Below are 16455 nucleotides of genomic sequence, written 5' to 3' on the forward strand. Positions count from 1 at the left end.
TCTATTTACAGTTCACTGTTCCTATTTGAGTTCACATTTTGTCGTTTGGAGGTAGTGAGAGGAGCCGTAGACGCTACAAAATGGAGTGACAAGTTGAGAAATAGGAACATTTCCGATATATTTTTCTGTTTCAGTTCAACAGGCAAGTGCAGCGGAAGCAGGCTGAAACATTTACGCTGTGTATGGGGATAATGCCACTGGGGTCTAGTGAAGCAGGGGATACAACCCGTCGCCTTTGACCAATGACGTCATACATTAGTCATAGATAGTAATGTCTTCACTTCGAGGCATAGATAATAAAACAGTTCTGTGTTCTGGATAAGCGCTTTCATTGTACATTAAAATTATTCGCAATGATATTGAGGTAAGTTGGAGTATCAGTTTGTTATTGTAGAGCAATTTATACTGTCCTATTTTCGTTTATAGGAATGGATTTGTCTGTTTGTGGGTATGTAATTTTCGTTACTGTCTGTCTAGGCGAGCTTCGGTTATTCCTCGATATTTCCGTGTGGTAAGTTCACGTTTCCATTTGCTTCTATCACTGTATTTCACTATTTTGACTTTACGTAATAGAAATTTCTCAGCTGTCGATATTCTTTCGTTTCCCAGCACCAGTATCAGTACGACATTTTCGAATGTGTACTTACTATATCACAGGCGAAAACCCTGTCACAACTGAAATTTGCATCCTGCCCCTCACTTCGCCTTTACACTCACGACACAACTAAAATTTGTATCCCGTCCTTCACTTCGCCTTTACACCGACACTATATATGTCAATTGGCAAACAAGGTACAAATTTTGCGTATAGCTATATAGCTCAAGTAACGAATGGGATACTATTAGCGTCCAAGGCAACAAGAAAACTGTAGCCCATAGAGAAGTACGGGTTACAAATTCTACATGTGTCGTCTTCTTGTCTCCATGTAGTTCAGTTGTGGTACAGGTTGCAAATGTAACTTACGTCTATCTCCACCTTTTCGTTACCAGTGTACATATATAGAGGTCAATGGAAGACTGGTATACATGTATTACATACGTAGGTCCTTCTGTCGTCAGTAGTACTGATATGTAGGTAAGAAAGGACTGTTAGTAATAGCGGAGACGAAATAAACAACACATCTACAATTTGTATCCCGTGTTACACTTACAGTTTACTGAAGCGGAGCACACATCGTTCAAGTGAAGAACAGGACAGTAATGCTAGTGAAAACGAAGAAATCGAGTTACGACAAACTCGTATTCCGTACTGTACTTAAGCAACACACTTCGAGTGAGCTTTTAATTTGTATCCGGTGTTTCATTTACGGTTTAGTGAAGCAGGGGATACATAGTTCAAGTGAACAACAGGACAGCAATGCTAGTTGAAACTAAGAAATCGACGTCCGCTGAACTTTATTGCTTAAGTGCAGTGCGGGATACAAATAATAATAATAATAATAATAATAATAATAATAATAATAATAATAATAATAATAATAATAATTATTATTATTATTATCATTATCATTATTACAATTATTATTACCTTTATCCCGTACTGCACTTGAGCAATACAGTTCTACAGAGTTTCGAGATACAAATGACATACATGTAACGTGATGTATTCTTTGCTAGTAATATATTTCATTCATTTCTTTCCATTCTATTTTGCGGAGAAATACTAAGATACAAACAGGAGATATCGTTAACGTGAAAATGCTTCTGGCCCTTATATATGTAAAGTACAGTTTTTCTCTCTTGCATTCCTTTGTTTCTGAACATTCTTCTCAGCTGTTTCATCTTTGTAATACATGCTCTCTGGCCAATTCTGACGTCATTGGTCAAAGCTGACGGGTTGTATCCCCTGCTAAACTAGACCCTGCCACTGGGCAGAGCACCTAAAGAAAATGGTTTTCTCCGTGTGGCATTAGTGACTCTCCACAAACCCGAAAAATTGTTTAAGAGAGTGTCAAAGAATAAGAAGACGCATAGAATTTGGTTGTAGCTCGCTCCTAGAGATCCAAATGATGAAGTAGCCTACTTTCCTATATGATACATCAACGATTTGCTTCATAGCAAAATTTATAAAAATCACCTTTTCGAGAACATGTGGAGAGTGCAGTTATAGAAGTTCGTTGTAGTTCATAACATGCATCTGATGAATCACATTGTTTCATATATGGTGGTATCGTCTGAAAATGTTGTGGCGGGAACCTTTCATCTCCGTCTACTGTTGTTAAGGATTCGATAGCCGATAAATACTTGTGACAAGCTAAAGTATAAAGACGATTTCTGCTAGTTTCATTTGCAGTAATTTACGTTGTGCTCTTAGATTCCTGCCTGACCACAACTCTCGGAAATCGCTACCTATTCCGAAAAAATGATGAATTATTTGTGACAAGAAATAGTATAAATGTCACTAACAGTTGTTTCACGATCAGTAATTTCATCTTTCATTTCTTAAACATATGGAAGTCACGAAATCGGAGATACTCGTTACTGAGAAAGCGCGCTCTTACGTGTAAATTATAACGAATATTTCAGAAAAATGCTAAACTTGGACGATTAATGAAGTCTTAGAATGCGTTGCGAACACGGAGAGGAAAAAAATATTAATATTTTGGCATCTAACAATATACGAACCCACGCCCTTTGCCACGGCAGTTCGTCGCCTTAACAACTTCGCTAGTACAACTCGCAAGCTCTCCATGCTTTTTTTCTTTCTTTTTTTTCCTTTTTTAGTAGTTCCATTGGAGAGAGACGCAGGCTGACTTCGTTGCCGAATGACGTGGGCGTAAGTCGTAAATGCATGAAATTTTCGGAGGTTTCCTCTATGAGACTTCACAAAATTCTTTTGCATTGTTACTTAAAAGTTTTAAACGCGTTTCGATAGTTAATAAGTAAACTATTTGCGGAAAAGGGTAAGCAAAGTCACTAGAAATTTCAGGTAACAGTCATGTAATATACGTAAGCAGAGCCGATGTCTTGATACTTAATGATCTTTAAACTCTTAACTGCATAAAAATAACAGGCATTATGAGAGAATATTGACCGAAAACGTTTTTTTTTGGATGTTGTAATCATACACAACAACAACATAACTTAATCATATTTCTAACAAAGGGAAAAAAATGAAACTTTCCAACTGGACGCGTCCTGTGGTGATTCTTCAATAACACAATCACTAAATCGAAAGCTGAAACCGCCCAATATGTTTAAAATAGAAATTATAGGTGCAAATAAACCACAGGTAACCGAACGACAGGGCCATACCGAAATCCAAAACCTCTTAGTACAGTTGTCGAAAAATCGGCGAGAGGACCATTCGGTAACAGGTCTCAGAAGCTTACTGAATAGGAAATTCGGATAAAGAACCGAAAATGACGTCACTACCGAGACTTACGTACAGCACCGATCGGTACGAACGATATGGTATAGGGCCCCAGCCCGACAACGCGCAACTTCGGTGATCTGAAAGGAACAGATGTTAGCCCTGCGGCAGGGACGTTGACGAAACACACGTCTCGTCAGACCCAAATTCTCAACTTATCCACACACTAATGCACTGCCCCCTTGCCCATTATTCTCATTCCTCGCGGTATTTCACAGATACCCGTAAGAGTTCGAGCATGGTGTGCATTGGCATTGACGAGATCACTAGCCGTCCTCACCTTAGTTATATGTATGTGTGGTTCAGACACGTCAGAAAGAATAGACACCACATGTATACAGGGTGGTCTATTGATCGTGACCAGGCCAAATATCTCACGAAATAAGCGTCAAACTAAAAGCTTCAAAGAAAGAAACATGTCTAGCTTGAAGGCGAAAACCAGATGGCGCTATGGTTGCCCTCTTAGATGGCGCTGCCATAGGTCAAACGGATATCAACTGCCTTTTTTAAAATAGGAACCCCCATTTTTTATTACATATTCGTGTAGTACGTAAAGAAATATGAATGTTTTAGTTGGACCACTTTTTTCGCTTTGTGGTGCTGTACGAGGTGCATTCAAGTTCTAAGGCCTCCAATTTTTTTCTACGGACTGGAAAGAGATAGAAACATGCACATTGTTTTAAAATGAGGCCGCGTTCATTGTCAATACGTATGGCAGATGGAATTTTACCGCCAGCGGCGAGAATGAGAACTGTTTTAAATACTTAAAATGGCGACGTTTTCCTTACTTGAACAGCGTGCAATCATTCGTTTTCTGAATTTGCGTGGTGTGAAACCAATTGAAATTCATCGACAATTGAAGGAGACATGTGGTGATGGAGCTATGGATGTGTCGAAAGTGCGTTTGTGGGTGCGACAGTTTAATGAAGGCAGAACATCGTCTGACAACAAACCGAAACAAGCTCGGGCTCGCACTAGCCGGTCTGACGACATGATCGAGAAAGTGGAGAGAATTGTTTTGGGGGATCGCCGAATGACTGTTGAACAGATAGCCTCCAGAGTTGGCATTTCTGTGGGTTCTGTGCACACAATCCTGCATGACGACCTGAAAATGCGAAAAGTGTCATCCAGGTGGGTGCCACGAATGCTGACGGACGACCACACAGCTGCGTGTGTGGCATGTTGTCAAGCAATGTTGACGCGCAACGACAGCATGAATGGGACCTTCTTTTCGTCGGTTGTGACAATGGATGAGACGTGGATGCCATTTTTCAATCCAGAAACAAAGCGCCAGTCAGCTCAATGGAAGCACACAGATTCACTGCCACCAAAAAAATTTCGGGTAACCGCCAGTGCTGAAAAAACGATGGTGTCCATGTTCTGGGACAGCGAGGGCGTAATCCTTACCCATTGCGTTCCAAAGAGCACTACAGTAACAGGTGCATCCTATGAAAATGTTTTGAAGAACAAATTCCTTCCTGCACTGCAACAAAAACGTCCGGGAAGGGCTGCGCGTGTGCTGTTTCACCAAGACAACGCACCCGCACATCGAGCTAACGTTACGCAACAGTTTCTTCGTGGTAACAACTTTGAAGTGATTCCTCATGCTCCCTACTCACCTGACCTGGCTCCTAGAGACTTTTGGCTTTTTCCAACAATGAAAGACGCTCTCCGTGGCCGCACATTCACCAGCCGTGCTGCTATTGCCTCAGCGATTTTCCAGTGGTCAAAACAGACTCCTAAAGAAGCCTTCGCCGCTGCCATGGAATCATGGCATCATCATTGTGAAAAATGTGTACGTCTGCAGGGCGATTACGTCGAGAAGTAATGCCAGTTTCATCGATTCCGGGTGAGTAGTTAATTAGAAAAAAAATCGGAGGCCTTAGAACTTGAATGCACCTCGTAATAGTAAAAAACATATGGCTCACACTTCAGACGAACAGTTGGTAACAGGTAGGTTTTTTAAATTAAAATGCCGAACGTCGGTACGTTTGAACATTTTATTTCTGTTGTTCCAATGTGATACATGTACCTTTGTGAACTTAACATTTCTGAGAACGCATGCTGTTACAGCGTGATTACCTGTAATTACCACATTAATGCAATAAATGGTCTAAATTATGTCCGTCAACCTCAATGCATTTGGAAATACGTGTAACGACATTCCTCTCAACAGCGAGTAGGTCGCCTTCCGTAATGTTCACACATGCATTGACAATGCGCTGACTCATGTTGTCAGGCGTTGTCGGTGGATCACGATAGATCCGGTGAAGGTGCTGGCCATGGTATGGTGCTTCGACGACCAATACACCTGTCATGAAATATGCTATTCAATACTGCTTCGACCGCACGCGAGTTATGTGCCGGACATCCATCATGTTTGAAGTACATAGCCATTCTGTCATGCAGTGAAACATCTTGTTGTAACATCGGTAGAACATTACGTAGAAAATCAGCATACATTGCACCATTTAGATTGCCATTGATAAAATGGGGGCCAACTGTCCTTCCTCCCATAATATCGCACTATACATTAACCCGAAAAGGTCGCTGATGTTCCACTTGTCGCAGTGATCGTGGATTTTCCGTTCCCCAATAGTGCATATTATGACGGTTTACGTTACCGCTGTTGGTGAATGACGCTTCGTCGCTAAATAGAACGCGCGCAAAAAATCTGTCATCGTCCCGTAATTTCTCTTGTACCCAGTGGCAGAACTGTACACAACGTTCAAAGTCGTCGCCATGCAATTCCTGGTGCATAGAAGTATGGTACGGGTGCAATCGATGTCGATGTAGCATTCTCAACACCGACGTTTTTGAGATTCTCGATTCTCGTACAATTTGTCTGCTACTGGTTTGCGGATTAGCCGCGACAGCAGCTAAAACACCTACTTGGGCATCATCATTTGTTGCAGGGCCCGCATCTCGTGGTCGTGCGGTAGCGTTCTCGCTTCCCACGCCCGGGTTCCCGGGTTCGATTCCCGGCGGGGTCAGGGATTTTCTCTGCCTCGTGATGGCTGGGTGTTGTGTGCTGTCCTTAGGTTAGTTAGGTTTAAGTAGTTCTAAGTACTAGGGGACTGATGACCATAGATGTTAAGTCCCATAGTGCTCAGAGCCATTTGTTGCAGGTCGCGATTGACGTTTGACATGTGGCTGAACACTTCCTGTTTCCTTAAATAACGTAACTATCCGGCGAACGGTCCGGACACTTGGATGATGTTGTCCAGGATACCGAGCTGCATACATAGCACACGGCCGTTGGGCATTTTGATGACAACAGCCATACATCAACACGATACCGACCTTTTACGCAATTGGTAAACGGTCCATTTTAACACGAAGCAAATACCGTCCACACTGGCGGAATGTTACGTGATACCACGTACTTACACGTTTGTGACTATTACAGCGCCATCTATCACAAAAAGCGAAAAAAAGTGGTCCAACTAAAACATTCATATTTCTTTACGTACTACACGAATAGGTAATAAAAAATGGGGGTTCCAACTTAAAAAAACGCAGTTGATATCCATTTGACCCAGTCACTATCAATGGACCACCCTGTGTAATTAAGGCGACGGTGGCCACTTTTCTCTTCAGTGCAGATGCACACCAGGGTCGAACTGTTATGGGAATCTGCAAAATGCTGCGAGTAATGAGGATAATGGGCAAGGGTGACGACATTAGTAGTGTGGCGATAAGTTCAGAATTTGGGTCTGACGGGAGGATAGTTCGTGAAATTGTGATGACCACTGTGTCTGGATGGCTTAGTCGTCAGAGCACCTGCCTAGTAAATCAGAGGCCCGGCTTCGAGTCCCAGTTCGGCACAAATATTCAACTTTCCCCGTCGATTCAAATCAATGCCCAGTCGCAGTCAATGTCTGTAACTTCCTTGTGTCTTAAACAGGATATTGTTATCCGCAGCCGTTGAGAGCTGGCGCTCGCTTCGGCGTGTACTGACCTGCCTCCGCTGGAGAAGATCTTGGACGTGTCGGTGGCGTTCCACCGCGCGAGGAACTCTTTGAGGTCTCGGCTGTCGCGAGCCGGGCTCAGCACGTACATGTCGAGCTTGCCGTGGCCCACCTTGTGGTACAGATTGATGGGGTCGGACGAGCTGTAGCAGGCGTGCGGCTTGAGCGCCAGGTGGTGCAGGTTGACCACCATCTCGTGCGCCTCCAGCGTCAGGTCGATCAACAGCGGGTCGCGGTCCTTGTCGCCGTCCGGAGACGCTGCGTGTTTCCGCTCCTACGCATCACAACATTTTTCATTAATTCCACTTCCAACAGTAGAGAAAAAGCTAAATTAATAAAACACCTGACACAAAAAACTCTAAAAAGTAAAAAATGCCTTGCTGCTTTAAGTTTAATATTAATAATAATACACTACTGGCCATTAAAATTGCTACACCAAGAAGAAATGCAGATGATAAACGGGTATTCATTGGACAAATAAATTATACTAGATCCTGAGAAATCAGTACCCAGAACAACCACCTCTGGCCGTAATAACGGCGTTGATACGCCTGGGCATTGAGTCAAACAGAGCTTGGATGGCGTGTACAGGTACAGCTGCCCATGCAGCTTCAAGACTTTTCAGTTGGTGAGAGATCTGGAGAATGTGCTGGCCAGGGCAGCAGTCAAACATTTCTGTATCCAGAAAGGCTCGTACAGGACCTGCAACGTGCGGTCGTGCATTATCCTGCTGAAATGTAGAGTTTCGCAGGGATCGAATTAAGGTAGAGACACGGGTTGTAACACATCTGAAATGTAACGTCCACTGTTTAAAGTGCCGTCAATGCGAACAAGACGTGACCGCGACGTGTATCCAAAGGCACCCCATACCATCACGCCGGGTGATACGCCAGTATGGCGATGACGAAGACACGCTTCCGATGTGCGTTCACCTCGATGTCGCCAAACACGGATGCGACCATCATGATGCTGTAAACAGAACCTGGATTTATCTTGGAAAAATTACGTTTTGCCATTCGTGCACACAGGTTCGTCATTGAGTACACAATCGCAGGCGCTTCTATCTGTGATGCAGCGTCAAGGGTAACCGCAGCCATGGTCTCCGAGCTGATAGTCCATGCTGCTGCAAACGTCGTCGAACTGTTCGTGCAGATGGTTGTTGTCTTGCAAACGTCCACATCTGTTGACTCAGGGCTGCTCGGGATTAGCCGAGCGGTCAAACGCGCTGCACTCATGGACCGTGCGGCTGGTTCCGGCGTAGGTTCGAGTCCTCCCTCGGGCATGGGTGTGTGTGTTTGTCCTTAGGATAATTTAGGTTAAGTAGTGTGTAAGCTTAGGGACTGATGACCTTAGCAGTTAAGTCCCATAAGATTTCAGACACATTTTGAACATCACCGGCAAGTTGAAACTGAGTAATTTTTGAGAGTGCCGTGGGATGATTCTTGTAAGGGACAAACAAGTAGAGGAGTATGCTATCGAAATCTTCGAACGAGGTTACGGGAAGCTGTCAAGACGAAGGTCGGCGGAAAGCCGTGGAAATGTGTTTGTTGTTCGACTACACGCCACAGTTCATTATGCTCGGGAAACGGCAGGGATGGCTTTTTTGTTGAAACCAGCTGTCGCTTTCGACGTTTTTTTTGTCTTTAGTTTAACCTGACTGTTGAAAGTACGCAAAATAACCGTTTCTGAAATAACCGATTTTCAGTTTTTTATTGCTATAGTTCCCAAATTAGTTAAAAATGGGGGATAGAAATTGGTGGAAGTAGTTCACAAAGTGATAACTAAAGTATGGAACTCAGAGATGATCATACAATGTAAGCTTTCACGGCCGGTATTGTCTTCACTTAAAACTTCCGGGCTGATAGGCCGTGGTCGAAGTATAAAACTCTCTTCTGACGTTTCGTCTCCAACTGCGGGAGACATCCTCGGAGGTAAAGCGGCGAACTGCAGAACAGAGATGATACCTGAAGAGCTGCAGGAGTCGATTCTGATCCCAATTTTTAAGAAGAGCGACAAAATGGATTGTAGTAATTATAGAGGGATACCGCTATTACCAGTATGTTCCAAAATTTTCTCTAATATGCTGCTAAGCAGGCTTACACCATATGCAGATGAAATTGTGGGGGACTACCAAGCTGCCTTTTGGAGGAACAGATCAACTATAGACCAAATATTCACCCTGTGTCAAATTTTGGAAAAGAACTGGGAATACAATAAACCAGTTCATAATCTTTTCATAGATTTTACAAAAGCACATGATTCAGTATTGCAATCAAAATTGTACAGAACTCTTTTGGAACTTGGAATACCAAAGAAGTATGTTAGACTTATAAAAGCGAGTTTGAAAAACACAAAAGGTAGAGTACGCGTGTGGAAATTGGAGTCAGAAGAATTTGTAATAAAGAACGTACTTAAGCAGGGAGATGCCCTGTCTCCGCTACTTTTTAATTTAGTCCTAGAATATATTGTTCGAATGGCAGCGGATAATTCAGAGGGTGTGGAGTTAAATAGAAATATTAAGATATTAGGGTACGCAGATGATCTAAACATCATGAGCGATAGGAAAGAATCTGTAACAGCAAATGCGTATGCGTTAACCAAGGCTAGAGAAGATGTAGGTCTAGGGATAAGTGAAGGCAAAACTAAATACCTGGTTACTACTAGAATGCCAACAGCAGTAGATCAGGAAATGTTAAGAGTTGGAGACATGCAATTTGAAAAAGTGAACACATTTAAGTATTCGAGAAATGAGATTGAATCCGAACTGAAGAAGAGATTACGGGCGGGAAATGCTTGCTACTTGTCACTGAATAGGTTACTTTCATCACGGATACTGTCTAGGAATTTAAAGATTAGAATATACAAAACTATTATTCTACCAGTTATGCTGTATGGGTGTGAGACTTGGTCTCTCACTGTGCAAAATGAAAACAAAATTTGAGTAAAATTTTCCGAGCAAAAAGGGATGACATTAGCGGAGAGTGGCGAAAACTGCATAACGAAGAGGTTCACAAACACAAAGTTGTGAGTACCGGGCGTGAGTCGTGCTTCGGTAGCTCAGATGGTAGAGCACTTGCCCGCGAAAGGCAAAGGTCCCGAGTTCGAGTCTCGGTCGGGCACACAGTTTTAATCCGCCAGGAAGTTTCATCTTTCAGTGATTTTACAATGCGAGGAAACATTGATAATAAATAAAAGAATAACTTTGGCATAACCGAAGATGTATGATCTTATACAAACTATACAGACTGTACACTCAAGTTACAGGCTGTGCCCCATAGCTGTCAGTCGTCGATAGGTTGCCTTTCGACCTAGTCATGCGGTAGACCATGCTCTCGTATTGTTAATTAACACATAATCAGTGTAAACATGTTCATTAATGTGTTTTTAAACAAAAGCAACAAAATGACGCCCAGTGTAAAAAATTAATGTAAAAACCTCCTTTCCGCTTCATTACCTAGAAACGTAGACAGTGGCATTGCACTTACAGAATTCGACGACGCTGCTACGGCTCTTCAAGGAAACAAACTACGAGAGCATTCCCATATAACAGGTGGGAAGAATTCCTACGCTGTAGCTCACAAATTCAGTTCTAGGACGGACTGGCTTAATTATCAAAAATGTTCAAATGTGTGTGAAATCTTAAGGGACTTAACTGCCAAGGTCATCAGTCCCTAAGCTTACACACTACTTAACCTAAATTATCCTAAGGACACACACACACACACACACACACACACACACACACCCATACCCATACCCGAGGGAGGACTCGAACCTCCGCCGGGACCAGCCGCACAGTCCATGACTGCAGCGCCTTAGAGCGCTCGGCTTAATTATCCCAAACCACGGGTGGGAAAGCGTGGTATACTGTACGCCCCTTGTACCACCATCTACGGACTCAACGGCTAAACTGAGACATTTCTGGAGGTTTAGTAGGAGAGGGGGGGGGGGGTTCTTGCATGAGGGAGTAGGAGATCTCGACCTGTAAGGTGTTGAGACTGTGGCAGAAACAGGTATCAATGTCTCCTGCAAAGGTGCCGAAGGTGAAAGAGAAGGGCGCTGTGAGGAGAGCGAAAGGCCACAAGTTGATGACTTTCTTGCATCGTCACTTTTGGATGGTATCAAATTTTCCCCAGCCAAAAAATTAGGGGTTGAGCTATTATCCAAGTTTATAGCATGTCAGTAACACTACAGAAACATCGACTAAACTAAACTTCTCTTCCAGGGGACATTTGGATGTTTTTTCCTTACACGATGTCGCAACTTTGTTGTTCCTCCTTCAGTTTTTAGTTATTTAAAGAAACAGAGCATTGTAATTCACTATCGCGACACTTCTAAACACACTTCCATGCTAAGCATGGTGCCATTATGAAATACAACCGATGTCGGAGGACAATAGTATGGAACTACAGTATAGACAAGTTGGGAGCAAGGCTTGCACGCTGCACGTACAGTACATGCTTACGTTCACATAGGCCACTCCACACGGCAAGTAGTAATTCATTGTCTCTACAGTGCTATACCGTTTGTGATGTCATGTCTTTGCCGCTAGTTCCTAACTGTCGTCGTCGTTATTAAAATAGCAGTCATCGCTTTTCCCAATATTTTCAAAGCAAAGGCAATTTTACGAATAAATATTACTTTTTTAGAAAGTTTTATTTAAGAACTAAAAATTTTAGCACTGCTACTGTGGGCAACTGATATGCCGATTTTTTACCCGGTTATTAGCAAAAAACATAAAACTTGTAACCGATACCAAATATATACCGAAAAATACCAGTTGCTCGGAAGTAAAATACCTGTTCTGTTTTAACCTGTCGGTTTTTCCCGTGCCTAGGACATACGCATGCTGATTTTTGGGCCATCACATTTTGCCTCGCCTCAGTATTCTCCCTGACACAGCACAGAGCACCTTCTTACTCTTTCCTCGGGTGAAGAAACCATTGCGGGGCAGGCATTTACAGAATTACAACGAGGTGATTTTCGAGGTCGATCATTTCCTGAACTGCCAAAATGCACAGTTCCACAACCTAGGTCTCTGCCAAGTCAACCGTAGTTAGGAAAAATGTGACCTATCTACGGGAGGGTACGTAGAAACGGACTAATACCATCATCCACTGTCATGGTCCCAACTTCATTTTATTTTACGATAGTTAAATCTTTACGGCTACCTTGTCATCTTGCAGGTTTGAGAGCTATTTTGGGGCCGAGTGGGCTTAGCCCAGCCTCAGCTTCGAAGTACCTGCAGGTTGCAGAAGAAGTGTCCGATCTGTGGGTACACGTGGCCGCCCTGCTTACGCCGCAGCACGGCCGACATGCCGTTTACGTTGCCGTTGTTGAGTCGCGTCACCAGCACTGCGTCCAAGCGGTCCAGGTGGCGCACGAAGTCCCAGAAGCACGCCTTGCGCGCGAACCCACCGTCCACCTGCAACAGCATAACAGGGCGTGACTCAGCATTCTCTCTCTCTCTCTCTCTCTCTCTCTCTGACACACACACACACACACACACACACTCACACTCACTCACACACACACACACACACACACACACACACACACACACACACACACCAGCGATTGCTCCAAATCTTTGGCAATTTGGCCAAATTGTTGACTGCTGCATCGTCCGTCCAAAACGTTGTGGCACTCATCTTATTCCTGGTGTATAAAGGCCATCAGTGCAGTAACCGTGAGGGCAGCTTTAACTAACAACTGTAAGCAACAGATGTGCTATCGACCAGTCAGTAGCGAGCGGGCAGTGTTCAGTAGAAGACGTGAAACCATAGAGTGTCAACGACGTTGTGTCAAAAGTAACAGTGGAGCAACATCTCTAAATCAAGTCTTCAAGATATTCTCCAGAGTACAGAGTGACCCAAACGTCCGTTAACTTTTGAAATTTCTGTACTTCATGGAATACTATAGGTAGATAGTTAAAAGTTGATGCACATGCTTGAAATGACAGTGTTTTATTGAAACCAAAAACGAGCACGAAATGACCAGCAGGTGGCGCTTCGGCGTAATCGACAGACGATGTTCTGAACAGCACTGTAAGTAGGTATGGCGAGAAATTGTCGTCTATGTTGCTATTTACCGTTCCTTATTCCTTGGTCGTGTGACTAGGACCTCCCGTTGGGTAGACCATTCGCCGGTGCAAGTCTTTCGATTTGACGCCACTTCGGCGACTTGCGCGTCGATGGGGATGAAATGATGGTGATTAGGACAACACAACACCCAATCCCCGAGCGGAGAAAATCTCCGACCCAGCGGGAAATCGAACCCGGGCCCTTAGGATTGACATTCGGTCGCGCTGACCACTCAGCTACCAGGGGCGGACACCATTCCTAGTAAGGGCAGACGATCGCGGTAGACATGCGACTTAGCTAACCTCGCACGCATGAGACCATTTATTTACGATCAGGACATCATTAGGCCAGATCAGTTTGCGTTCCAGTCTTAGCTTTCAGCTGAACTTCAACTACTGCGAGTCACAGAGCCCAACGCCTATAATATGAATGTTTTCAATTATACCACGGCCATATTTTTAGACATAGAAAAAGCTTATTGCTGTATCTGGACTGATAAGCTCTTGATCAAACTGCAAACCTTGCCTGACTATTGCCTACGTAAAATTGGCACTTTTCTCCAACACTGGCAGATAATGGTTCACATGGATGGGCAACGCTTCAGCGTTAGGCGCCTACAGGAACGTCTCCCATAGCCCTCGGTCCTATCCCCAACTCTTTTCATCGTTGATGTTAACGACTTACCCATCCTCCACCAGGTCGTCCTGGCACAGTTTGCGTACAACACAGCCTTATTCACCCGTAGCCGGTGGATTGCTGCAGTAGTGGGGAGACTACATCAGCTCACGCTGAGAGAACAGTGGGCATCAGATAATCACATCTCTCTTAACGCCGACAAAACTAAGGCTGTCCTCTTCACTGGCAAACGTCCCGACTTGCGGGACAGGCTTACTCTTCACCATCAAGAACTTGCATGGATAAACGAAGTAAAATACTTAGGGGTGACCCTTTTGCCGGCACTAAGGGCATTATGTTCTAGAGAAAATATACTGCACGTTTGGCAGTGGTGGGAGCGACAGAGGCAGAAATGTGTACGTACATAGGAAAAATGCTGAATGGGTGGGATGAAGGTGTCGGATGTTATGTGGGATTGTGGTTGAGTAGAGGTGAGAGTAGAAATCTTCGTTGGATGCAATGGCTAAGGGAAGGGTATTGGTGATAAAATAAGTGGGTAGGTTAAACTAGGGGGGATAGTCGGTTTAAAATTAAGTGTGCCTGTTTGAGTGTAAGTGAGGCGGTTACATTGAGATGAAGGACACATTCGTCAGCTAGGGAAATGTGTGTGGGGTTGTTGCAATGGACAGACGTTTTGCAGGAATCTTGTAAGAAAGCAGACGTTATGTTTAAGTATGAGAAGAGGGTGGAGGGCGCTGTTGGGGAGGATTGCATTGACCAGTCGGCTGGTCAGATGAGGACCGTGAGTTCGCTTTTTGTTGGGGGACGTTGTGATTTGCACTTGTGGGGAATGTGTGGGATTGGGTCATTGAAGATGAGAGGAGGTTTCATGTTGGGTAAGTATTCGAAGAGATCGTACCATTTCAGACGTATTGTTCAGACTGATTCCTACTGCAGGTGACCTTAAGAGGATCAGCTTACCAGCATGTTGAAACCGTTGATGCCGAAGAGTGCCGCGTCCCCCTGTCCGCCGGGGAACACGTAGAGAGTGGGGTGGCTGAACCGGATATTGCCCACCACGTCGCTGGGCTCCAGTAGCGCCTCTAGCGGCGCGGCGCGCACGAACGCCGACAGGTAGTTGATGAAGTTGCCGATGGCGGCGCCGCCGGCCGTCATTCGGTCGTCAGGATTGATTCGCACCTAGATTAACATTACATTGCATTAGATATACTCTACGCTCCACAATCCACAGAGGGAGATCCTCAAGGGTGTAAAACGTTATAAAACAAAAGTAAATATTCATATTTACAAAAAAAGAAGAGCTGTTGATGTTCCCTCCATATAATCTAAGTGAAATGATGCTAGTGGATGTAGAATAAGACAAAAAATCTTAAACATATTTTCATTTATCACATAACATGTACATGTACAATACACAGTGAAACATATGATCGTTATTGCCTCTCAACATCAAACAGGAAATTAGTTTACAACATTTACATTGCCGTACTGACATCGATTACACTGAAGGTGTGATGAAGTCAAATATAACGAAATGCTTAAGTGACTTGACATTATTAATGATATATAAATCGACTGGGTTTCGCGAATAAATTCGGAAGTAGAGTAGAAAGTTTGGCTGGCAATAAGTCCTTTAGGCTCGTCTTAAACTGAGTGTAATTACGTAGTTGTTAAACTTCGTACAGCGTCTGGCACGTTATTGAGAATGTGTGTTCCTTAATAATGGACACATTTCTTGACAGAAATATGTGGCTCTAAATCTTTACAAATATTATTCTTATTTCTGCTACTGATTCGAAGAACTTAGCTGTAGACTGGAAAAAGAGATTTATTATTTACGAAAAAGTTCGGTAATGAATGCGTATGTTGGGAAACAATAGTTAGCATTCCCAGTATCTTGATCAGGCCTCTGCAGGACATCCTTGAGTTCATACCACATATAATTCGTATTATATGCTGTTGTAAAATTCTAGCTGTTCCAAAAAACGACGACAAGCAGTTAAAGTACTAAGTACTGTATACTACAAAAGAGGACTTACGCACAATATCTCTAAATTCCGGCCCGATCCATCCCCCCACTTGGCAATGTCATCTCAACTTCAACATTCCCAAAATTCTTCCAAATGTCTGACTACCTTGCCATGCACACCCAGTTTCCTTTCCCAACACGACGCCTATGCCAACTGAAACTCCCTGTCTCTGTATTATGTATATCCCCCAAACGCGCATCAACCATTCCACAGTTCCTCAACCATCGTCAAATCCTGGTAACCTGTCACATCTATCCGTCACTTCTCTCCAACTGTACATGTACACTCTTCCCACATCTTCCAATGAAAGGCCAATCAGTTCCCATGACTTGGTCACTAAAGCCTCTTTAACATGTGCGATT

General features: G+C 43.6%; 1 protein-coding gene across 1 annotated transcript in view; it reads right to left on the minus strand.

The window, feature by feature from the left end:
• Positions 1-16455, minus strand: part of LOC126095429 (microtubule-associated protein futsch-like) — a 128662-nt gene that overhangs the window by 22807 nt on the left and 89400 nt on the right. The window contains exons 5-7 of the mRNA XM_049910224.1: positions 15024-15242; positions 12587-12769; positions 7335-7618 (exon numbers count right to left, since the gene is read on the minus strand). Coding sequence (XP_049766181.1) covers positions 7335-7618; positions 12587-12769; positions 15024-15242 — 686 coding nt within the window. The remainder of the gene's footprint in view (positions 1-7334; positions 7619-12586; positions 12770-15023; positions 15243-16455) is intronic.

Source organism: Schistocerca cancellata, chromosome 8 (genome assembly GCF_023864275.1).
Source record: "Schistocerca cancellata isolate TAMUIC-IGC-003103 chromosome 8, iqSchCanc2.1, whole genome shotgun sequence".
Taxonomy (NCBI): Eukaryota; Metazoa; Arthropoda; class Insecta; order Orthoptera; family Acrididae; genus Schistocerca; species Schistocerca cancellata.